The sequence below is a fragment of the Nicotiana sylvestris genome, chromosome 12 (genome assembly GCF_000393655.2).
Source record: "Nicotiana sylvestris chromosome 12, ASM39365v2, whole genome shotgun sequence".
In the NCBI taxonomy this organism is placed as follows: domain Eukaryota; kingdom Viridiplantae; phylum Streptophyta; class Magnoliopsida; order Solanales; family Solanaceae; genus Nicotiana; species Nicotiana sylvestris.
In genome coordinates, this window is record NC_091068.1 from 52,711,370 (window position 1) to 52,735,237 (window position 23,868).

Below are 23,868 nucleotides of genomic sequence, written 5' to 3' on the forward strand. Positions count from 1 at the left end.
TTTGATAGAACCTTTTGTAGGATAAATTCTTGTTATGTTTTTATATAATTGAGTCGTAGTATAATCTCTATTTGTTCAACTACGTTCTTATTGTAGTTAATTGAAGAGCTCTCAATTAGCTGTGCCTATTTAGTATGCATAACTCGGGAGAGAGTGCATATTTAGGTAATTGTTGAACAACACCACTCCCAGAGTATATGAGGGATCAATAACCGAGGGTTTAAAGGCGGGATTAGGGATAACGAAGCCTTGGGTGCGATCTGAAGTGAGCTGTATCAAAAGCCAGCTAGCGTAGCTCGGGAGAGTGCGCCTAGTAAATTTTCGTGATTACTCGGGAGAGATTTACGGTAATAAGAGTGCTCATGATCGGTAGAGAATACTTAGGCAAAATTATAGAAGACATAGCGGGAAGGATTCCGACAATTGGGGAAATCATAACTCTAGACCTCCTTAATCTTGTCTCTAACTCTTAGTATCTTTAGTTGTTAATTTATTATTTTAATTTGTTAATCAATTAGTTAAACACAAGAATCTAAATATCTAAAAGTTAGGAACTATTCAAGTTTGTCTTCTTGGTGATAGTGAACAGTTGTAGCTAAGCCTTAGTTCTCTGTGGGATTCGACTCCGGACTTGTAAACCAGATTATATTTGCAACGACAGCATTGTCCTTTTTATAAGGCATAGTTGGGCGTGATCAGAGGTGATTTGGGACTTAGGAGCGCGATCGGAATGAGTTTTGGAGGTTCGGAGTAGATTTAGGCTTGAATTGGGGAAGTTGATATTTTGGCGATTTCCGGTTGGTAGGCGAGATTTTGATATAGGGGTTGGAATGGAATTCTGAGAGTTGCAGTAGTTCCATTGTGTCATTTGGGATGTGTGTGCAAAATTTTAGGTCATTCGGACGTGGTTTGGTCGGGTTTCTGATCAAAAGCGGAATTTAGAAGTTTTTGGAAACTTAGGCATGAATCCGATGTATTTTGGTCGATTTGATGTTGTTTGAGGTGTTGTGAAGATTGGTACAAGTTTGAATGAGGTTTTGGGATATGTTGGTACCTTTGGTTGAGGTCCCGGGGGCCTCGGGTGAGTTTCGGGTGGTCAATCGGGCCATTCCATGAAGTTGGAACCTGCAGAAAATTGCAGGTCAGTGCTGCAGAAAAATGACCTTCGTGTTCGCGAGAGGGTCCTCGTGTTCACGAAGGGTCAGTTGATGAAGGTTGGGATTTAAGCCTTCACGTTCGTGAAGGGCTGGATGTTTGTGCTTCGCGTTAGCGAGAAGGGGAGCGCGTTCGCGTAGAGGAAATTGGTCAGCTGGGTTTGAGGTCGAGTTGTTCATATCGTTCGCGAGAGATGGAGTGCGTTCGTGAAGAGTAAGTCTGAGGAACCATCGCATTCGTGATGGGCATGTCGCGTTCACGTAGAGGATTTTTGGTCAAAGTTATTTTTGTGCTTAGGGAATGCGAGGCGTTGACCGCATTCGCGAAGAAGGAAATTAAGACCTGGGCAGAAGGTTTAAAAGGCCGTCTTGTCCGCAATTTTGGGGTTTATTTCTTCCATTGTTGGTCGTTTTTGGAGCTTTTTGAAGGGGATTGAATAGGCATTCAAGGGGAATCACTTGGAAATAAGATTCGTGGACTTAAAACTCGATTCTAGTGTGAATTCCACCTAAATAATCATGAAAATTAAGCCAAAAATTGAAGAACTAGGGCTTGGAAATTTAGATCTTTGATTGAGGATTTGAAGGACCATTTGAGGTTGGATTTCAGAACTTTTGATATGTATGAACTCGTAGGGAGATAAGGAATCTATTGATGTAAAAATTATCGAATTCCGAGATGTGGGCCCGAGGGTCGGGTTTGGTAATTTCAGGATTTGTGTTGTAAATTGATTATTTTCGCTTGGGCTTCGTTCCCTTAGCATATTTTGACGTCGTGATTCTGATTTTGGATAGATTCGACGCGAGTGGAGGCCAATTCGAGGGGAAAAGGCGTCGCGAGTTAGAGATTTAACCGGTTCGAGGTGAGTAATGATTGTAAATGATGTTCTGAGGGTTTGAAACCCCGAATTGCACATCGTAGTGTTATATTGAAGTGTCGCACGCACTTGATAACAAGCGTGGGGTCGTGCACTGTTGGGGATTGTGACTTAGACCATCCCGAATGACTATTTTACTGCGTATTTGACTGAAATCTATTTGCTATCATTATGATTTGGGCTGAATGACATATTTGGGCCTTTTGCCAACTATTTGAACCCTTCGGGGATTTTTACTAGTATTTCCTCACTGTTTTGACTTTATACTTGAACTCGGTCATGTTATATTTCACTATTTTCGTACTCAGCCATGTTTACTCTATTTTAACACTTACATGATCTTTTAAATGATATTTTTGGGCTGAGAATCATGTTTTACTATTGCCCGAGTGGTTTGTGAGGATTTTGACTGAGTAAGGCTGAGGGCCTATGTTGTGAGGAAACATTTGATACTGATTATGAGGCCGAGGGCCTGAGATATATACGCCACGATGTAGCTTGATTGATAAGAGGCCAAGGGCCTAGTAATGATGCCACGAGGTGGCTTGATATTGTGCTTGGGCCGTAAGGGGCCCCTACAGGAGTCTACACACCTGATAACTAGGAATTATAATGCATTTTACACTCCTTCATGCTCACGTTTTGATTAGAAATGTGTACAAAATAGTCCCAAAGGCTCACAAGTTGTGCTTGATTGCAGGTTGATAAACAAGGTGACAAGATGTCAAAAACCAGCTCAAAAGAGAGTGAAACTTGCACAAGTACCAAAACAAGGCAAAGCTCAGTCAAACAGGGCCAGTGCGACCGCACACCATTTTGTGCGGTCCGCACAAGTGAAGTTCAGAGAGTGTGCATCTCAGGCCAAATGGTAATGCGGCCGTAAAGGATTTTGTGCAGTAAATCCAATGCGGCAGCATTCAATTTAGTGCGGTCCGCAGAGCCAAGGTTCAGAGAATTGCCAATTTGAAGGTTGAAGCCCAATGCGGTCCGCGCTCCATTTCAGGCAGATTGCACTAGAAGTCACCGCGGCCGCACTCGATTTTGTGCGGTCCGCATTGCCCAAGTTTAGAGAGCTGGATATTCAAGTCAAGAGCCTTAGTACAGCCGCACTTGATTTTGTGTGGTCCACACTAGCCCCGCAGGGGTATTTTTGTCCAGAATTGTCAGCTTAGTATAAATAGCTTCTTTTTCCATTTTAGGTCATCAGATAGTTTTTGGACAGAGCTGCGTGACTTCACTTCTTTTATCTATTTTGAGTCATTTTAGCTTCATTTCAACATTGAATCTTCAAGTTTAATTTAGCAATTAATTAATATGAGTTTTTCTTCATCTATTTCTTTGTTTTCTTCTATAATTATGAGTAGCTAGACCCATAAGCTAGGGTTGTGGCTCAACCCTAGTGTGAGTAATTGATGGGTCTTGTGTTTTAATGTTTGATTGTCTATGGGTGTTTGATATTTGGACTAATTTCATGTTTAATTGCTGAATTAGTAGTTGCAAACACTAGTTTGTGTTTAGTTGACTTTGGCTCTTCTTGAGAAAGAGAGCCTAAGTCTCTGAAATTGGTGCAACAATGAATTGGGGTGTACTTAAGAGATTGATAGGGCGAATTAAAGGGTTAAACCTAGAGATAGTAATACCCGACTTGAACCTTGATTGCTTGTGCAAATTTGCATACCCAATTGGTCTTGAGAAAGTCAATTCGGGCAAAATCACTCGAACTACCGAGAGGTATAGAGAGAGTAGAATCGTGCAATGGTTATATCATACTCCCCAAATGTGACAATCTAGCTTTAGACTCAAGAATCTGTCAATTGACAACCTAGGCGAAAGTCACTACCCTAGTGCCTTTTTAATCATTTGAACAACTCGCAATAGTTTAACCTTAGCTTATTTTAGTTTAATTGGGCATTGTAGTTTTATAAAATTAGAATCATAATCAAAACCAAAAATGTGTAGAAGTGCAATTTGGAGCAAATACACAACTCCACTTTAGATAGACACCCGACTCCAATATCTAGCTCCCTATGGAAATCGATCCCGACCTTAATCGGGTAAAAGCTGCTTCGACCTCTCTCGCTACTCAATAGTAGTGTAGGGTTGGACTCGATCAACACCCCCAGTGAGCACGGGTACCCATTGTGATCTGAGATTGAGCCTGAGGGGCTGGTACTGTTCTGAAATTGAGTCCGAGGGGCTGGTATTGTTCTGAGATGTTGCCCGAGGGGCGGATTTGTTGATACTGTGCCCGAGGGGCGAACCTTTATGTGTTTATCTTTTTCTTAATTTCCTGTCAATTAACATGCTTAATTATTGAAAAAGGTGTTTCATTAAGTAAATTTTGAGTTAAAAGATTTTACCTATCTTTCACTAGTTTACTATTTTAAATAGTTTTACTACTTCATTATAGCATGCTCTGTGCCTTACGGGATTTCCTGCTTTCAGTCTTTATTTATGATTATTACTCACTGAGTTGGAGTACTCACTTTACTCCCTACGCCCTATGTGTAGATTCAGGCATATCTGGTTCCGCTCCCAAGTGTTGATCATTCCGACTCAGGCGAATCCGAGGAGTCTCTAGGCAGTTGTTGGCGTTTGCAGCCCGGAGCTCTTCCCTATCTTAGTCCTTCATGTTCTTAGTTTTTGGTATTAAACTCTGTAGTTATATTTGGAGTATTCCGTTTTTGCTAGATGCCCATGACTAGTGACTCCCCGATATCGGGTTGTGTTGGGTTATTTTTTGCGAATTATGCTATTATCTGTTAACTTTGGATTATCTTATCATGCTTTAGATTTATTTCTTATGGTTTAACTGTTAATAATTGGATATGGGAAGTGTCGGCTGGCTTTGTCTTCACGAGAGGCGCCATCACGACCGGGTCCGAGTTTAGGGTCGTGACATCTAAGTGTTTACCCTGAAATCATGCTAGTTGAAAATGTGATTATGTTCTCCAAGTGTTCTTTTTCTTTCCTTATGTGCGCATGCCTTATATGATAGCACTTATCGACATGGATGATGAAGTTATTTGAACGAATAATAAAGGGGAACACTTGAATTATAAAAATGTGTCCAAGTGTCAAGAACTACTTAATAAATGGGGCCGATTGAGCCATGTAATGGAAATTGGAAAGCAATGAGAATTAAGGAATAATTGAAAGGGGTTATGTCCCAAGTGAGATGGCTTAGCCAATCGGGCCGAGATCGGACACCATGCTGTACACATGGTGGCATTTATGCTGGATTTCTGTTTATCATTGTGAGTTTGGATATGTCTCACTTGGGATGGCTTAGCCGGTCGGGCCGAGACCAGACTCCGTGTAAAAACACGGTGGCATTATGGGTTGCGGCACTTGGCACTAAAGATTATTAACCTAAAGAGATGGAAAAAATTAACCGGAACTATGTGAACCTTATTTGGTGTTTCCTTGTAATCTTGTGAAGTACTTGTTGATGTTGTAACTGCCTTCTATTTATTCACTATTCATCCTATTAAGAATTGTGTTTGCCTTACATACTAGTACTATTCGACAGTACTAACGTCCCTTTTGCCGGGGGCGCTACATCTTTCAATTGATGTAGGTGGTTCTATAGCAGATAGCGCCGATCGCAGATAGTGGTGCTCTCTTTCTCTCCTTACAGTAGTCTTGGTGAGCCCCCATTTCTCTCAGGGGTTTTGTAGTTCTTCTTTTGTATAAATTTTCATATTTTGAGGTATAGTCGGGGCCTTGTTGCCGGCATTGTCACCACACTAAATTAAATATTGTGATTATAATACATTCTAGATAGATTTATTCCATAGGTATATATACGTTAATCTATTTTGGGTAGGCGGGTAGTAATTCAGGAGAATACTTTGAGTAAAGATAATCTTGTTAATTAGCAACCATAAGCAATTTAAGTTGAAGGAGAATTAACTAAAACTCAATAGGATTGTTGGACTAGCCATAACCCTAGAATATTCATCTCTATTGAAGTAATTCATAAAAAGTTGTAGTTTATTAATTTTGTTTATCTCGAAAATACAAGTAACAATTAAATTTGATTTGTGGTTTTAAAGATATGTGATTTAGTCCAAACCCATTAATAATCAAGAAATATGAAGTAGAAATGAAAGATAAATGAATCAAACCAATATTACTCAGCAGTGATGACCTCGAGCTTAGTGACCTCGAGATGAACTAGAAGCAATAAAGTAAGAACAATAAATGTAAAGGACAATTCTGATGAACAGTAAGAGAGAAAAGTAGGATAGAATATTCTTGCCAATGCTTAGATGATGTTACAAATAATTGAGGTCCCTTTTATATAATAGGGGAACCCTAAATAAGGTACATTTCCATTTACAGTAAAGAATCTTATTAATACAACTGTCTAACCGCCTAGTACGGAATCGTACAATCCTATTTCGGGATTTGCGCCATGATTTTGGGGACGCGGCAGGAATCTCGTTCATTCTGTTAGAAATTCATAACGGCATTATTTCGGGGTCGAGCATACTCGGCTTCGATGTCCATTGTACTTTGATCCTCGGGCATTGCACCCTATTTTCGAGCTCGAATCTGATCCATCGGGCTCGAACTCGACCTCGCCTGAACCCGGGCTTAAGACGGACCTCGAGCCTATAAATCGGAGGCATATGATTTTGATCGTATACACGTTTATTTAATCTTTGCAATAGTAGTATAGTAACAAGAACTCAATCTTGGTAACTCAATTAGATTATAGAATTTTAGTTGAATGGGTAGGTAGTTGACGACAAGTTTCTTTGGGTTCTATATGATACTTATCACTTTATTACTTGTTGACACGTATACTTGTGTGTGCATTTAGGAGCAACAACAACCTAACACAATACTTATACCTACGTAGCTGTATTTTTTCAATTTACACCCACATAGCTAGGTTAATTTTGCAACAATGTTTATATCCTTATACATTAGTATTATACAAAATTTATATACCTATTTAAACAAATTTATTTACCTTGTCTAAAAGTGCATAACATTGCTATCGTATTAAAGTATATAACACGTTACTAACTACAAAAATATACTAACTTCTTTTGTATTTTTTAGTTGGAATTCTTGTTCAAAATTAGTCCAGATTTCTATCAAATAACTCCAAAATTTGTTGATAACCTTCTTATATTGTTTCCAATAAGTCTAAACAAAACCTGCTTTAAATTTTACAATCCAAACTCACTTCTTCAAGCCTGTTCAACAATGATGGATCACGTTTTCATTCTATTTTTAACCACTAATAATTCGGTATTCTAACTACGATTTGAGCTCCAAACACAATAATAAATCAAGTTTGTTAACTAACAATAAAAAAATCTCAAAATTTTCAGATTTAACTTTAAAGATATAGGATTCCGAGATTTTCTCACAACTTTCAACAATAGAAATTCTTAGATTTTCTCCTTTAAAAAAACAATGATAAATTCGCTGCTTGTCTAGATTTTTTCTTCAAATTGGTGTGGGTTAAAGAGGGAAAAGAGCAGAGATGGAAATGGCAATCAGATTTTTACAAATTAGTTACAAAGTGGGTTATATTGGAAAGCAAAAGAAGAAATTTGTCAAATGGTGATGTATTAGCACCCACATTGATATAAGGTGTAATAGACAAACACTTAAACTATCAAAGAAAGTTCACTTGAATACCTCAACTAAGCCATTTTTCACCGAAATACTTTTACTATACTTTTACTGCACCAGTTTAACACGTTTGACCTGAGCTTATAAAAAAATTTAACGCGTTTGATTACGCGCTTCCAGCTTGGATAATCTAACCAATTAAAAATTGACACATTTTTTACAATGACACATAGATTATTTTACCGGCTAAAACCAAACATATTTACTCTATTCATAATTATAACCCTCTTTACACATTCCTAAAACAACAAACGACCAAAAAAGCCCTAAGTCCCAAATTCGATTCCAGTAAAATCCGCCCAAAGCGATGCATGTCCATTGATTTTGCTTCGTTTTCATTCGATATTGAGTGGTAATTATTGCCATAGGTAAATATCTATTCGATTTGTTTGATTTTGTCCAAATATGTGCTTGAAGAACGATCATCAGTATATTGTCGGTGCTGACTTGTTGAAGTGCTACTTGATTTCAAAATTGAAGTGCTGATGGGTAAGTCTTTTTAGTGTTTGTATTATAGTCATTTTAGTGGTGGGCTTCGTGGGAGTTGAGACTGATTTGGGACCATAATTAGGGTTTTTTAAAGAAATTGGGGAATATTAAAATAGTGATGTCAGACTTTATTGATGTTAATTTTCACCATGGTGGTAATTTTACCCTTGACCATGACTCGAAATATGTAGGGGAACAGGAGGCGTTAATAGCTAATATTGATAAAGACCATTTTTCTATTCCAGAACTATTATATTACACTAAAAAAATGGGATATGCCACAGTGGGTGGCTTTTATTACCAAGACCCGAAAACTAAGAATTTTGTCTATGTGGATAGTGATGCACAATTATTGAATATTGTGTCTAACCTTGAAAATGGAGACGAGTTACATTTGTATATTCAACATATTGTTCTAGACCCTGAGGTAGTTGATGATGTGCCTCCTACTAGACTTATTGGTGGTCTAGAAATAGGTTTAAGTGAAGTGAATGGTGCATCTGGGGAAACAAATACAGAAGAGAGGGAAGAGGTTGCTGCTGAAACTGAAATTAGGGAAAATGTTATTGATGAAAGTGAAGTGAGGGAAGAGGTTGTTGTTGAAACAGAAGAGAGGGAAGATGTTGTTGTTGAAAGTAAAGTAGGGGAAAATGTTGTTGATAAAGGTGAAGTGAGGGAAGATGTTGCTGCTGAAACTGAAGTAAGGGAAGAGGTTGATGCTGAAATTGAAGTAAGGGAAGATGATGTTACAGACCTTGATGGTGCTATTTCAGATCTGGACAGTAGTAGTGACTCAGAGTTTGATGTTGTACCAGAAAAAGATGATAGTGATGCTGATGAAGAGTTGATAGCTATTAAGAATGAAAAGAGAACCAAGCTAAAGGCTAGAAGAAGGAAAAAACCAATTGTTTATGTAGAAGAACCTCTAGGAGAAGGAAAAATAGATAGAGGCTTTGAAGACATTGGCAAGAACAAGGCAGCCAAATATGTTGGTAAATTAGGTGGGGATGAGGACTATGTTGATCGTTCAGATATAGGTAGTGATGATTCTGATGATGAGCTAGATGTGGAAGCTGAAATTGGTGTTGATTTGCCAAATAGAAGGAAGAGTACAAAGTTAAGATATGATCCAGATTGTGTTGTGGCTATTTTTGAACTTGGCATGATATTTGAGAATGTCAAACAATTTAGGAAGGCAGTGACTGACTATGCTATTGAATACCATGCACAGCTGAAACTCAGACCTAATGAGGCAACTAGGGTGAGGGTGAAATGTAAATCAAAGATTTTCCAGTGGAAGTTATTTGCAAGTCTTGACAGGGATTCAGGGAATTTTATAGTTAAGAAGTATCATCCTATTCACAAGTGCAATCCAATGAACAAAAACAATTTGTAATTCTAAATATATTGCTGACAAATTCAGAGATAGGATAACATCTCAGCCCTATATTAGGATTTGGGAAATACAAGAATTGGTTAGAGACAAATTGGGTTTATATGTTGGTAGAATCATCTGTTACAGGGCAAAACAGATAGTGCTTAGGAAGTTTATGGGGGATTGAAAGATGGAGTTTGCTAGATTATGTGACTATGCTTATATCATTAAACAAACCAATCCTGGTAGTACTTGTTTGGTCAAAACTAACAGAAATTCAGAGCCTGGAAAGAATTTGTTTAAATATTTCTATGTTTGCTTTGATGCATTGAAGAAAGGTTGGTTGGAAGGATGCAGGAAGATCATTGATTTTGATGGGTATTTTCTAAAAGGAGCATGTAAGGGTGAATTGTTGGTAGCTATTGGAAAAAATGGGAACCAACAAATGTATCCCATTGCATGGGCTGTGATAGACAATGAATCAAAAGCATCTTGGAGTTGGTTTATAAACAACTTAATAGCTGACTTGGAGTTGGGAGATGGAGCTGGATTAATAGTTATGTCTAATATGCAAAAGGTACTTTACTTCATCTTATTCTGTTTTATCTTTCTACTTCTGATTTCTGTTTTTGTTTTAGCTTTCTGATTTCTGACATCATGAGTCAAAAGCTTCTCATTAGTTATCTGTTTTCTGTTTTAGTTTTCTGATTTCTGTTTTAGCTTTCTGATTTCTGTTGATTTCTGTTTTATCTACATTCTGTTTTAGCTTTTGATTCATTGTAGTTTTGTAGGGTTTGGTACCAAGCATTCAAGAGTTACTACAAAATTGTGAGCATCGAATGTGTGCTAGGCATATATGGTCTAACTAGTCAAAAACTTGAAGAGGTGAGGAGATGAGAAAGCAATTCTAGAGGTGTTCTAAGGCTTGTTTTGAGGTGAAGTTGAAAGAAGAACTGGCTGCTTTGGGGCAGTGGTAGAGAAAGGGGAAAGAGTGCTAATACAAGCACAACCAGTGGCAGAGGAAGGGGAAACAACACTAGTTTTGGTAGGGGTGCATTTCCAAATGCACCTCTACCAACTGCTCCTAGAAAACTTACTGTTGGGGTTAAAAGAACAAGAAGAAGATGTGTTGAATCTGCAACACCATCTGATGGACATAAGAGGTCAAGAAATGTTGGTTTTGGATGTTACACTAACTGGAATGACTATCATTAATGTAAGGACTGTCTATTCACAACTTCATTTTGTTATTACTACCATTTGTTAAAACTGATTTATGTGTCTTTTATGTCAATTTCAGCCAGGTAGTTCGGGTGAAAGAGTTGTATCATATGGGACCAAGGATGTAAAGGATACCAGTGCAGTCAATATCGATCTTGGATTTAAACCTCCTGGCCTTAAGTTTAAAGCAAAAATGCTATAACTACTTCCCAGCTACAACAACTAAGTGCAAACAAGAGAAGCCAAATTGGAACTTCAGCAACTACCTCTTCAGTTGCAAGTCCAGCCCCTCCAGCGCCATAGTTGTGTTATAGTTGTGTTAGGATTGTGCTATTTTGGATTTCAGCTCATGTATTTTGCTAAGTATCCAAACTTGGATTGATTATTTTGTCTTTTTTGGGCCAGTTCAGGTATTTTGCTAGTTGTTTGGAATTGTTGAAAACACTTTAGCTGGAATGCAATTTAAATGCGTTGGTAGCATTCTATTTAATGCAATTTAAATGCCTCTGTTTAAACACTTTAGCTAGTAACATCAAACTGCAGAAAAATTGCATTCAGTTTAAACAAATGCATTCAGTTGGTAACATCAAACTGCAGAAGTTGTTTCATTTCATTGAAGTAAGGCCACATGCCACAATTACATCCAAAAACACTAGATATACCCAAAATATATCTACCACCACTACAAACTACCCACAAAATACTTCAAACACCAGCGAAATACAGCAACTTCAATGACTAACGACACAGTAGCAGACCCAAATAATCAGCATCGTTACTGTAATATAAGCCAATTTCTTCCTCCTTGTTCTTGCTCGAGCCCTTTCTTCTTCAAAAGCTTTGACCCTGTTCAGTAAACCCCAAATAACCCTATTCGCTTGGCTAGGAAACTCGTCGTCAACTCACTTAAAATAATTACATCCACCTTTGTCCTTCAAAAAAATTCATTCAAACTAAAATTAGCCCAAAAATAACAGGACTAAAAATTAATTAATTGTAGTTAATTATCACTTACCTTTTCAATTTTGCATCTATAGAACCTCCTTCGAGGATTAGATGGAGTCCATGAAGTTTTCAATTGACATTCATGACCACACCGACATGAATCGACTCTTGCTTTGAGAGACATAATAGAGAGCTTATTAAGCCAAGATTCGAACACAATTTGGAGAGAAGAATAGAAATTTTAAACAAAATCAAGAAAAGGGTGAAGAAATAGGGCTGGATTTTTGGGGAATGGTGAAGAATTAGGGCTGGTAAGAGGGAGGATGGTCTAATTATATTATTGGTGAAAGGAGGGATTTTACCGTTTATTGTACTGTTAATAGACTTTTTGTCAGCATATTTCTGCTGTTCATGCGCTCAAATGCAGTGATATTCACGTTATTTGCCATGCCAGTCGGATGTGTTAAATTGGTGCAGTAAAATTATAGTAAAAGTGTTTCGGTGAAAAATGGCTTAGTTGAGGTGTTCAAGTGAACTTTCTTTGATAGTTTAAGTGTCTGTCTATCTATTCTGCCTTTTTTTTTTTTTACTTTTTAAATGTAGCCACCCATCCAATTAGTTAAATTAGAAATGATGGATAAGTATGTAATATATATTTAATCTATATACAATAATAACTGCATATAATTAGTAGTATAATATATACATATATATATATATATTAATTTTAAAAATAAATAATAAATTCGACATTTGTGTGGAATTGTGAACGGACAGGGCCCGAAACTTGGCCCGCTCTTAATCACAAAAATAGAAGAATATGTTTTCTTTGTAGCTTGTTTCGAAAGTGCAAAATAAAAAGCCCTAGCTCTCTCTCTCACGCAGCAGCTGTAGATACATGCGAAGCCCATTCCTGCAAATAACAGTACATGGGGTTTTGTCGTTTAGCTTGAAATACCCACACAGAAAAGGTTTGTCCCTTGATTTATATCTTGAATTCTCCAAACCCTAAATTTTCATTTCTAATTTCAAGAACCTGGGTTATATTTTGTTCAAATTTCACCTTTCCAATTTCAAAATAATAAGTAAGGGGATGGTCAATTTCCTTTTTCGCCTGATTAAAGTTTCTTGGAGTAATAAATTTGAATATGTATTCGTTTTGTTTCAGGTTAAATACAATGGACTTAAATGGGAAAAGTTCACCGCAAGATAATGTTGATTCGAAGGGGGCATTCCGTAAGCTCTCCAATGATGCAGCTAACAGGAAATACAGGCGTCGCTCTCCTGTTGGTGGTGGTTCCTCATCGTCTGACGGTTAGTGTTTTAATTAACAGAAATTTTATGCTATTAAAATAATTAGAAAAAGAAAACATTATTCAGACCCTGTTTTGATTCCCTAAATGTTTTACTAATAGTTTCACTTTGTCACACGCCCTTGCTTCTGTGTAGCTGCGGGATGCTTATAGTAAAGCTCCGCCTGTGTCAGTTTCTCCAAAATTGTATTGGAATGAAGTGGACACTAATAGTGAGGAGTGAGTGGAGAGAATTTATAGAATCTCGTGGGATTGATCGATTAATCGAAAAGAAGTTCTGTAGTAATTAATGTTTGATGCATATTTTGTGATTGAATTTTCAAGCAATATTGCAATCTCTACCATGTATATAAAAGCCATAATCTGCAGTCTAATAGCCTCTTGCTGATTTCGCCTTGGAGCAGGATGTGTATTTTTGCTATGCTCCCTCCTTTGTCCCATTACCAACATCATGCTGCTCTTATATTTTGCTAAATGGCATTTATAACGCCAAATAATAATTCTATTTTCAGAACTCTTGCTCATTGCACAAAATTCGCTCTTTTTGGTTACAAAAATTAAAGTGACTTTGATCTTCTCCCAGCAATTGTTTGTCGTATTTTCAGTCTTTACTGTTCAAGAGGTTGTTTAGTTTAGTCAAGTCAAATGGGAACCTCTCAGGATTTGGCATTAGAATGCATGTTAGTCTAAGAGTATAACGGGGGAGAAAAAAAATTATTTGGAGATTTTGGGTTTTTAGGTTTGCTCGAGGTGACTAATATCAATTTGGGTTCTGTCTTGCGTCAAATTAGGCTTTTGTATTTAATACTGTACGCCATGATTGATGTAGCAAGTACAATAAGAGAGACTAGTCTCTAGATACGCGCTTTGCGCGTGAACCCTAATTTAATGAGTATACGATTTTTAAAATTATTTAACTACAATATTAAATAACGTATTTGAGTTTTAAAATAAAAATTTAAAGAAAGAAAGAAAGCATCCGATGATTACTTTGTGTATAAATTAAAAGTTAGTTATTTTTCTCCTCATTAGTTTGACTTTGTTTATGGAACAATCAGTTTTAATTTGTTTTTGGTTTAACTGGAAAATTTTATTCAACCAAATTAAGTATGTACATGATACATGCTCATTGGACTATTGAGGCAGATCTATCAAACATAACCAAAACTTCTGCTAAGTATTCTTATGCCAAAACTTTCACACTACTAATTAGCCTCAATTTTAATCTAAGACGTACAATTTTTTTGGAAATAATTCTCTATTTTCTTTATAAGTATGGTTCTAGCAAAATAAGTATTAACTTGAATATATTACATATTCACATAAGTAATAAAAAGCGTAACAACATAAATAGAAACAATATGAATGAGAAATAAAATTAAAAAAAAAATATACCTTTAAATCCGATCTTAATCGGCACACACTACATTTCGCTAAGGGAGCTTCGTGCTTTTAATATAGTATAGATATAGATAGCGGGATGCGTGTGTACCCATCTCAATGAATAAAAATATTTAAAAATTACATTAATAGTTTGTTTAGTAATTTTCATAAAGTATTACTATAAGATACAGTATATGCTTTATGGCTTTTTTATACGACTAAAAAGAACTTTTGTTGTCTTTATTTTATTGTTCAATATACTAAGCATCTTATATGTATCACTAGGAATAATCTATGCATACACAATGTGCATATATGATGTATCAAAGAGTATACCATTTCTAAAAATCATAAAAATATTATTAAAAATATGTCTTAGTTATAAATTAAAATTTGAAAAAAGTTTAAACTCCTGAAAATAATAAGAATATTGATCTTATTTAGCTAACTCAATAAAGGAAGAACCGCAATAATATTCTAGTCCTTCTATGATCTTTATACTTATTTGAGGAAATATATAACTTGCAAATCAAGGCCGAGTGTCACAAGTCTGCGCAGTTCTAACTAAGAAGATGTAGAGATATCTTTGACATGAGGAACATTAGAATTATGACCACATGAAATAGTGTTTGGCAAAATGGATTAAAAAAACAGTTATCCATCCATATTATCCACTGAAAAATGAGTTGAGATAATGAACTTTTTAAAAAGGGTCAAATATGACCAATGAGTTTAACTTTTACATTTTGCAAAGACTCAAGGGTTCTTCAAGTTTGGGAGACTAGGAATTCTCCCAAAAGTGATCATATTCAAGAAATCATGGATATCCATATCGTCCGCCGGTTAATCCATTTTCTATCGGTATTAAGTATGGGTTGAGTCGGATAATTTATTCGTTTTCCATTACCCGTTTTCGACCCGCTCATATTCGACTGCACCCCCCCCCCCCCCCCCCGCTTGTCAGCCCTAACATGATATAACTATCTTTAAGCTTCTTTCCTACAAATATATCGTTCATTGCTGTTACTTATTCTTTATCATGGTAATGATAATACTAAAAAAAAACACGACCGAAATGAAAAAAAAGAATCAATATCAAATTCGATCCAATTCTTTCTACTTTGTAATTGTCATTTGGAATCCTCACCTTAAAGAAATAGGTTTTCAAAAAATTCACACGTTAGGTCATATATACTACGTGATTATGTTTTACTTTATATTTTTTAAGGTACTCTTTATGTTTAATCTGTTAGTGAGAAAACCATGCAAATAACAATTTATCTCTTCAGAAGCCAGCTGGGAGACTATTGGTTAATTGTTTAGTAGTTTCATGTTTTGTTTCAGATCTATGCTTTGTTTGTGAAGGACAGAATGGAAGGTAAAGGAAGAGAAATTGTACTACTACTTATTCTCTTGTTTGGTAAAGTCAGGGAAGGGAGAGAAAGGAAAAAGTAGCAAACTTTCTCCCCCTTGAGAAAATATTGATATTCTATACTAATATCTCAAAAAAGCTACTAATCACAATTTATTTCTAGACCTAACAATAAATACGTTATTTCTAGAGAAGATATAGCGATATTGCTTAAGAATTATAACTTACATATCCTATGCCAGCATTTATATTCACGTTCAGGTGTATATGTATAAGCTGGCATGTGATTTTGCTTCTCAACTATCCTATCTTTGATTGTAGGGAGCCCTGCCCGCCAGAGGAGCTCTAGTCCTATCCCATCAAGGAAGGATGAATGGCGACATAAGGATGATGATTTAGATAGGAATTCCAGTAGACAGGGTCGCATAGGTGAATCTCACAGGCAGTCTGATCGACAATCTTCTAGGAGTTCTCGCAGTCACCACAGGAACGAGGATTATTCCAGGCATGACAGGCATACTGATGATGATGATAGAGGATATTCAAAGCTATCCTCTCATTCTCATCGTGACTCTAGAGTGAATGATTATTCTAATAACTCCAGGCGAGATAATGATCATAGATCAAGAGTCTGCCCACGTGACATTGACAAACACTACCGAGGTAGGTATGATGATTCAGGGCATAGAAGCAAGGACCGGGAGAGAGAAACTTCATCATTCAAAGACAGAGATCCATCATTTGATAGAGTAGGATCAGGTAGGCGTTATAATAACTCTAGCATTGACGATAGTAGATACAGGGAAAGGGATAGGTATAAGGAGTGTAGAGACAGCCGAGATGAGAAGGGGGACCGTAGGAGCGATCACAAAAGTGATAATTTACCTGCTTATGAGGACTCTAGAAGCAACCGAAATGAGTCAAATTCAAGAAAAGACAGTTCTAGGCATCGGCTGAAGGAAGCTCCACAATTTGATGAAATGGTGTTGGATAGTGAGAAATACACTAAAGAGGAAAAGAAGAAATATGAAGACCGTGATCAGTACAAGGAGAGAAGCTACTACAGAGAAACAAAGGAGAAATTTGAAGACAGAAATGTTGAGTTTGGTAAAGGGCGAGAGTCTCCAGCTAAGAAGTCAAAGTTCTCAGGCATGGACCGGAGTTCAGAGCAGGGAATAGATGGTATTAAGCATCTTATTCTTCTTCCTGGACAGTATCATTTATGTTATAATTGCACTCTTTATTTTTCAGGTATGGATCCAGCAAGCGCGGTTGATGGAAAACTTTCTTCGAGTTCAAAACAAGGTCAAGGTCCAAACAGTGAATTGGCCTTGGAGCAGGGCGTGAAAGACTCTGATATAGATGCTGCAAAAGTTGCTGCAATGAAGGCTGCTGAACTAGGTATATTTCTTCTTCTTTTTCTTTCTGGATATGTTCTGCATCTATATATTCTTGTATTGCCCAAGTATCCTCTCCTTGTTCTGGTGAGAGTAAAGAATGTGTACAGTTGGGGGCGAATTAAATTGAAGTCCTGGTTATTTTACTTTCCTTTTTTGCTTGATTTGTTAAACCTGGCTAGGTTTGAAAGAGAAAAAGGGGGTGGAGCTGTGGAGGAGGATCTGATGGTGTACAGTGGTATCTCAGGTGGCGTTGGATTTAGTTTTTGTTTGTTTTCAAACAAATAATCTTTAGAACAATTTTAGAAAAATATATTTTGGAAAAAGTGGTGTTTGGAATAGTTTTGCCGACGAGTTTTTGGAATATGTGTGAGTTTTCGTAGAAACATACCTTTAGATTGTTTTGGTTTTCAGGCAACACTTTGAACTGATTTCTAGAAGTCGAAATTGTTCTTTAACCAAAGTGTTTTGGTTTTGTTTTGGATAAGATTTTTTTATAAGCTCTTTAAATTAGATGGGACTTGAGAACATTTTAGGGTGTATTACATTGTATCTATATGATTCTTGCTCCTCGGTTGATCTCCATGTACTGTGAAACAGGCTAAAAGCTGCCTTGTGGTTATAGAAATCTGAAACACACTTAACCTGTACTGGCTTAGTTTTCCTCCAAAAACAACTCTTACAATATGTCCAAAATACCATCATCTCTCAAGTGTAAGAACCCGTGAATTTTCTTACCGTTCCTTCAACTTGGTTAGTCTCCCTCCCCCAAACCAACCAACCCCACATTTAATCTCTAACTAATTGAAGGGACCTTTGGGAATTAATGAATCTAGTGTAAGTGTAGCAATAGGGTATAAACCTTAATTCCAATTAGCTTGTATCACTTATATGAATCCTTCGTCTCATTTATGTTCTGTTCTTTCACTAAATATATAAGGATTCCAAAGAAATTGCAGGTTGTTTGAGGTGATTTCTCTCCATGTGATTTAGGTTACCTCTATGTGTTATTTACGCAATCTGCCATATAAGATCATTCCTGATCTTATCTTATTGTGTATGATCGCACATTCATCTTAACATCCGCTTTTCTATGGTATTCATTTTACGAATATGTACTAAATCCAATATTTGCTCCTTATAATATTGTTGGTCATACAACAGTTCTATAGATTTTTGTTTCATTTTGGTAGGTATCTTCAGATCCATTGCATTACTGCAACTCTCCTCCATCCATCTTATTTTAGTTCTATGTGTTTGATTTTCATCTGTCATGTCGTTCTCCTAGAATCGTTAGAATCCCCGCTAATTCCTTCACTTTAGTTTCATTCTTCTTATGGGAGCAAAACGTGCGATGCATATATTTTGTATGTTTTCTACTTATTCTAAAGCCCCTTATTCCAACATTATTCATAATTCAAACTTTTGGTTATTCTCTCGATGGGCATTTGCTTGTTGGCACCGACTGCGGGCAGATGTTGAGGAAGTTGCCTGCTGACTGACGTTGTGGGCATTGCGGGCTGACGAATGTGGGCACAAGCTAGTAGTGGGGGTGACATAGGCACATATACACTTGTCACTTTGAATCGGCCAAGACTGTGGGGTCGTCCATGGCACTAGGTGCTCGAGGCTTTGGCCAGGCTCCGTGGGACGCGACCAAGGGGTCATGGGGCATGTGCAAGGCTCCATGGTACACAATCAGACTTCTCTATAACAACATCCTCATATAACAATCATTCACTATAAAAGTCATATCTTGCCTAATCACTTCACCCAGTACTTCTTAGGCCTCCCACTACCCTTCCTCTGACCCGCCATGATCAACCTCTCACACCTCCTAATCGGGGCATCAGGGTCTCTCCTCTTCACATGTTCGAACCATCTCAGCCTCGATTCCCGCAACTTATCTTCTATAGGAGCCACACCCACCTTGTACCTAATATACTCGTTCCTAATCTTATCTCTCCTGGTATGCCCACACATCTATCTCAACATCCTCATTTCCGCTACTTTCAACTTTCGGACATGATATTTTTTGACTGGCCAACACTCGGCTCCATACAACATGGTCGGTCTAACTACCGCTTTATCAAACTTGCCCTTAAGTCTAGATGACACATTCTTGTCACACAACACTAAAAGTGAGCCTCCATTTCATCCATCCCGCTCCAATACGGTGTGCGATAGCCTCGTCGATCTCCTTGTTATCCTGTATCACAGACCCAAGATATTTGAAATTATCTCTCGTGGGGATGACTTTTATATCTAGCTTCACGTCCATTTCTGCTTCATGGTTGTTATAGAAGTATAACACCATTCACTATAAAAGCCAAAAAATATCAGAACAAACGGTGCTGTTGTAATAAAGATGTTTGATTATATACATATATGTATGTATATGTATGTATGTATGTATGTATGTATATGTTTCCTTAGTTATCTATGGTGATAGGCTGCGCACGATAGACCCTTGTAGTCCGGCCCTTCCCCGGACCCCGCGTATAGCGGGAGCTTAGTGCACCGGGCTGCCCTTTTAGTTGTCTATGGTGATGGTTGTTTGACTATATGTGCTTTATTCGAGCACTATTATAAAGTTCTTTTTTTTTTGCAATTAATATCTCATAGTTCGCTCTGCTAACCATGTTCTCTTATTTGATTTAATCTTCGCAACGAATCACAGTTAATAGAAACCTTATTGGAACGGGTATCATGACTGCTGACCAAAAGAAGAAGCTGCTGTGGGGAAACAAGAAAACCACCACTGATACTGAAGAGGTAAATTTACTGTCTGTCCGTCCTCTCCTCCTCCTGTGTTCCTGCAGGTCTGGCAAGTTATTCCCCTATTATTACTCCGCATGTCCACCTATAGCACCTTCACCTCTCCGTAAAACTTGTTATTCCTTGGTCGTCTAACGGGGAAACAGTATGAGATAAATTAGTTCCATTTCAAGGTGATGCATATCTTAAGTCTCATTTGATCGCTTTTGCTGACATCAGCCTGATTATTAGGTTGCTCATGCTTTAAAGAATCGGAGCAACTTGATTTTGACTGCTGCATCAATAGATGTTTATTGCTAGCTTGTTAAATCTCTCTATCCTATGCTCAATGTTATTCACTCTCTTGGTCTTTGTATGTTCAATTGATGGTCGAATATGTAGTCCACTCATCGTTGGGATACATCACTATTTGGTGATCGCGAGCGACAAGAAAAATTCAAGAAACTCATGGTAATTTCTGTTCCTTTTATTTTGCTTTAGATTGTCAGAAGTAATAGCCTCCCTCAGTATTTAGTCTTAATAACTTGTCCCCTCAGCAAAATCTCTTCATATGTACTAACACACTTTTTAGAGTCTGAGGTTGCCTTGGTACATATGGCCAATTGTAGGGTGTGAAAGGCGACGTGAAGACAGAGAACAAACCAGTCATCCACGACGCAGAGAAGCAAAGGGAGCTCCAGATGGATTTGGAGAAGCAATATACTGCTGGACTTCGCCGAAGAGATGGCCGTACAGTTGGACTAGGGCTCTAAGGTTTTGCCTGAATCATCTTTGTACTTTTACAAGGCCCGCTGTGGTTGTGTTGTGTTATTTTGCCCTTCTGGAGCTGCATGTATTACGTCTTATTAAACTATGTATCCTGAAATCTCCGGTATTTTGTGAATTATGGATTGTATTGGTCAATAACTTGCCGAGTTAATTTTATGATGGAGAAATCTTTTGTTATAGCTGCTTTTCCCAGTGGGCACAGAGCCCGTTTGGATTGGCTTAAAAAAATGGCGTTTAAGTTAAATGCTGGAACTTGTTTTATAAATAAGTAGTTACATGTTTGGATAAAAGTGCTGAAATTGAAAAAAAGCTGATGAAATGTTTGGTAAAGAAGTGCTTATAAGCACTTTTTCTTATTGAAATGACTGATATATCCATAAAGTTATTAACATTCAAAGAATATTATTGAAATGGAGAACGGAGATTAGCTGAAGTACTGTAGGAGTAATTGGACTTTTCAAATCCTATTTATTTGGGAATCAGAAACTTGAAACCAAGTTTTGCGGGGTATCCTTAAATTATTTCTCAAGTTTCTCCAGCTTTTATGCAACGTGTTTTACTAATTGCCCATGAAAATGAAAGCTGGAGATTAAACCGAAGCAGATGGTGCTGCAACAATAATGGAGAAAAGAAAAAGATAGTATGTTGTAGGGTTTCCTACTTAGGGGTAATTTCAGGATTAAAAAAAATATAAGGGATAAGAAGGTAATATATTTGGTCAAAGCAATATGGCTTTTAAGCTTCCAACTTATTAGTTTTAATTTTTTAAAGTAGATTTTAACTTTTTTAAGTCTTTTTTTGGTTGCTAAACACTTCTGCAGGTTAAAGAATAGGGGGAAGTGCACGGTTGGTCACTAATAATATATGTATTTACTTTTAAGCCACCGTTTAAAATGTCTTTAGTCTTTAGCCACTGCTTTAATAAACTTTAACTGCCCGGACGAAAATACTCTTCTGTTCATGTCCTTAACTTTTGAACTTGGAACCCTAAGTTCAGGACTGCATGTCCTTAACTTTTGAACTTGTAACTCTAAGTTCAAGACTACATGTCCTTAACTTTTGAACTTGGAACTCTAAGTTCAGGACTTCAAGGCTACATGTCCTTAACTTTTGAACTTGGAACTCAAACTTCAAGACCAAGGGTGTGTTTGGTATGAAGGAAAATATTTTTCGGAAAATGTTTTCCAATTTTCCCATGTTTGGTTGGCTTAAATGTTTTGGAAAACATTTTCCTTATCAATTCATTTTCTTACAATTAGAGGAAAAATTTTTCCTTATCAAGAGAAGGGAAAACATTTTCCAAAGCTCCTTCTCAACCTTCCCCACCCTCATCAACCCACCCCACCCTCTTTTCAAAAAAAGGGTTTTTCTTTTTTTCAAATTTCAGTTTTTCCGTTACCACTCACCCAACTACCCCTCTATCCCCGCACAAAAAAAAAATTAAAATATATTTTTCAGTTTTAATTTTATTATTTATCGGTTTAAAGGCTCAAAATTTTACAAGTTCCAAAATTATGAGTTCGGAGGTTTATGTGTTTGGAAGTTTACGGGTTTAAAAATTATAAAGTTTACGGGTTCGAAATTTCGCGGTTTTGAAAATTTAGCGGTGCAAAAGTTTATGAAATTTGTGGGTCCGGAAGGTTGTTGGTTTGAAAGTTTATGGCTTCCTTTTTATTATATCTAAATTATTTATGAATACTCTTGAGAAGTCATTTTCCTTAATTTGTGTACCAAACACCGGAAAATGAATACGATTACTACTTGTTTTCTAAGAAAATATTTTCTTGGAAAACATTTTCTACGGAAAACATTTTCTGTTATACCAAACACACCCCAAGTGTCCTTAACTTTTGAACTTGTAAGTCAAAGTTAAGGACCTATTGTCCTTAACTTTTGAACTTGTAACTGTAAGTTAAAGACTGCTTGTCCTTAATTTTTGAACGTGTAACTATAAGTTAAGGACTGTCTGTCCTTAACTTTTGAACTTGAAAATCAAAGTTAAGGACCTATTGTCCTTAACTTTTGAACTTGTAACTGTAAGTTAAGGACTGTATGTCCTTAACTTTAGAACTTGTAACTGTAAGTTAAAGACTGCATGTCCTTAACTTTTGAACTTGTGTCCTTAACTATTGAACTTAACTCTAAGTTAAGGACCAAGTGTCCTTAACTTTTGAACTTGGAACTCGAAATTCAAGACCGAATATCCTTAACTTTTGAACTTGTAACTGTAAGTTCAGGATCCATAACGTAACATAAAACCAAAAATACATCACAAAAATCACAAACCTAAATACATCAACCACCATAGATCCTTTATCATCACGTTCTGGTCAAATACATCAACCACCATAAAATCCAATTTTTAAATCACTAATTAGATTCATAGATCCTTTTGACCCCCCAAAACAGACAAATAAAATAAACATGAAAAACCCCACTACTCCATTTTTTCTGTGTTCACTTTATATCAAGACTCAATTTTTATCCTCCTAATCTGAATCTTTTTGCATATCTTGTATAATTTTCCAATACCCTTTTGCCATCTGTTTCAATTTTTTCCTCTTCACTTTCAATCAAAACTCAATTTTTTCCTCTTCTCGTCATCCTTTAAGTCATTTCGCTGAGCTTAGTTCGCTGAGCTTCCTAACATGAAAGAGATAGAAGAAAGGGTAACACAATCTTTTCATATTAATTTTAATTAATTAGTGATTACTATTGCTAAGCATTAAAAATCCTGGATAAAAAGTAAATACCACTTTAAAAAGTGGCTACCCCACCCAATTTTTACTAAGAAATACTTAAAAGCTGGTTTGAGCCCATCCAAACAGGCTCACAGTTGTGTTGTAGGCATGTTGGTTCTGTTGGGACCTGGGGTCGTTGATACACACGTGGCTTGTGGAGAATAGTGCTATAATTCCATGCATTAAAAGTGATTTCCGGAAAATACTTACTCGGTGTTTATATTGCACGAAATGTCTTTTACACTTTAATCACTAAATTTTGATTACATAATAATGATACTTTTCCTTCAGAATATCACTTAGGGTGTGTTGGGTATATTTTTTCAATTTTTCCATGTTTGATTGGCTTAAATGCTTTGAATAATATTTTTTTCAAGAATTTATTTTACTCCAATT

At 36.8% G+C, this 23,868-nt stretch overlaps 1 protein-coding gene across 4 annotated transcripts; it reads left to right on the forward strand.

The window, feature by feature from the left end:
• The first annotated feature begins 12,551 nt into the window (after positions 1-12,551).
• Positions 12,552-20,910, forward strand: LOC104228047 (uncharacterized). Of its 4 annotated transcripts, none has more exons than XM_009780442.2 (7): positions 12,552-12,691; positions 12,889-13,034; positions 16,110-16,970; positions 17,040-17,189; positions 19,866-19,960; positions 20,345-20,413; positions 20,535-20,910. In XM_009780442.2, the coding sequence occupies exons 2-7, from the start codon at positions 12,899-12,901 to the stop codon at positions 20,880-20,882; spliced, it is 1,659 nt and encodes a 552-aa protein (XP_009778744.1). In that variant the 5' UTR covers positions 12,552-12,691; positions 12,889-12,898; the 3' UTR covers positions 20,883-20,910. The 4 variants fall into 4 exon arrangements, with proteins under 4 accessions (XP_009778744.1, XP_009778745.1, XP_070021058.1 ...); XM_009780443.2 differs by having other exon boundaries at positions 20,572-20,910; XM_070164957.1 differs by lacking the exon at positions 12,552-12,691 and adding an exon at positions 12,703-12,805.
• Positions 20,911-23,868: the final 2,958 nt, after the last annotated feature.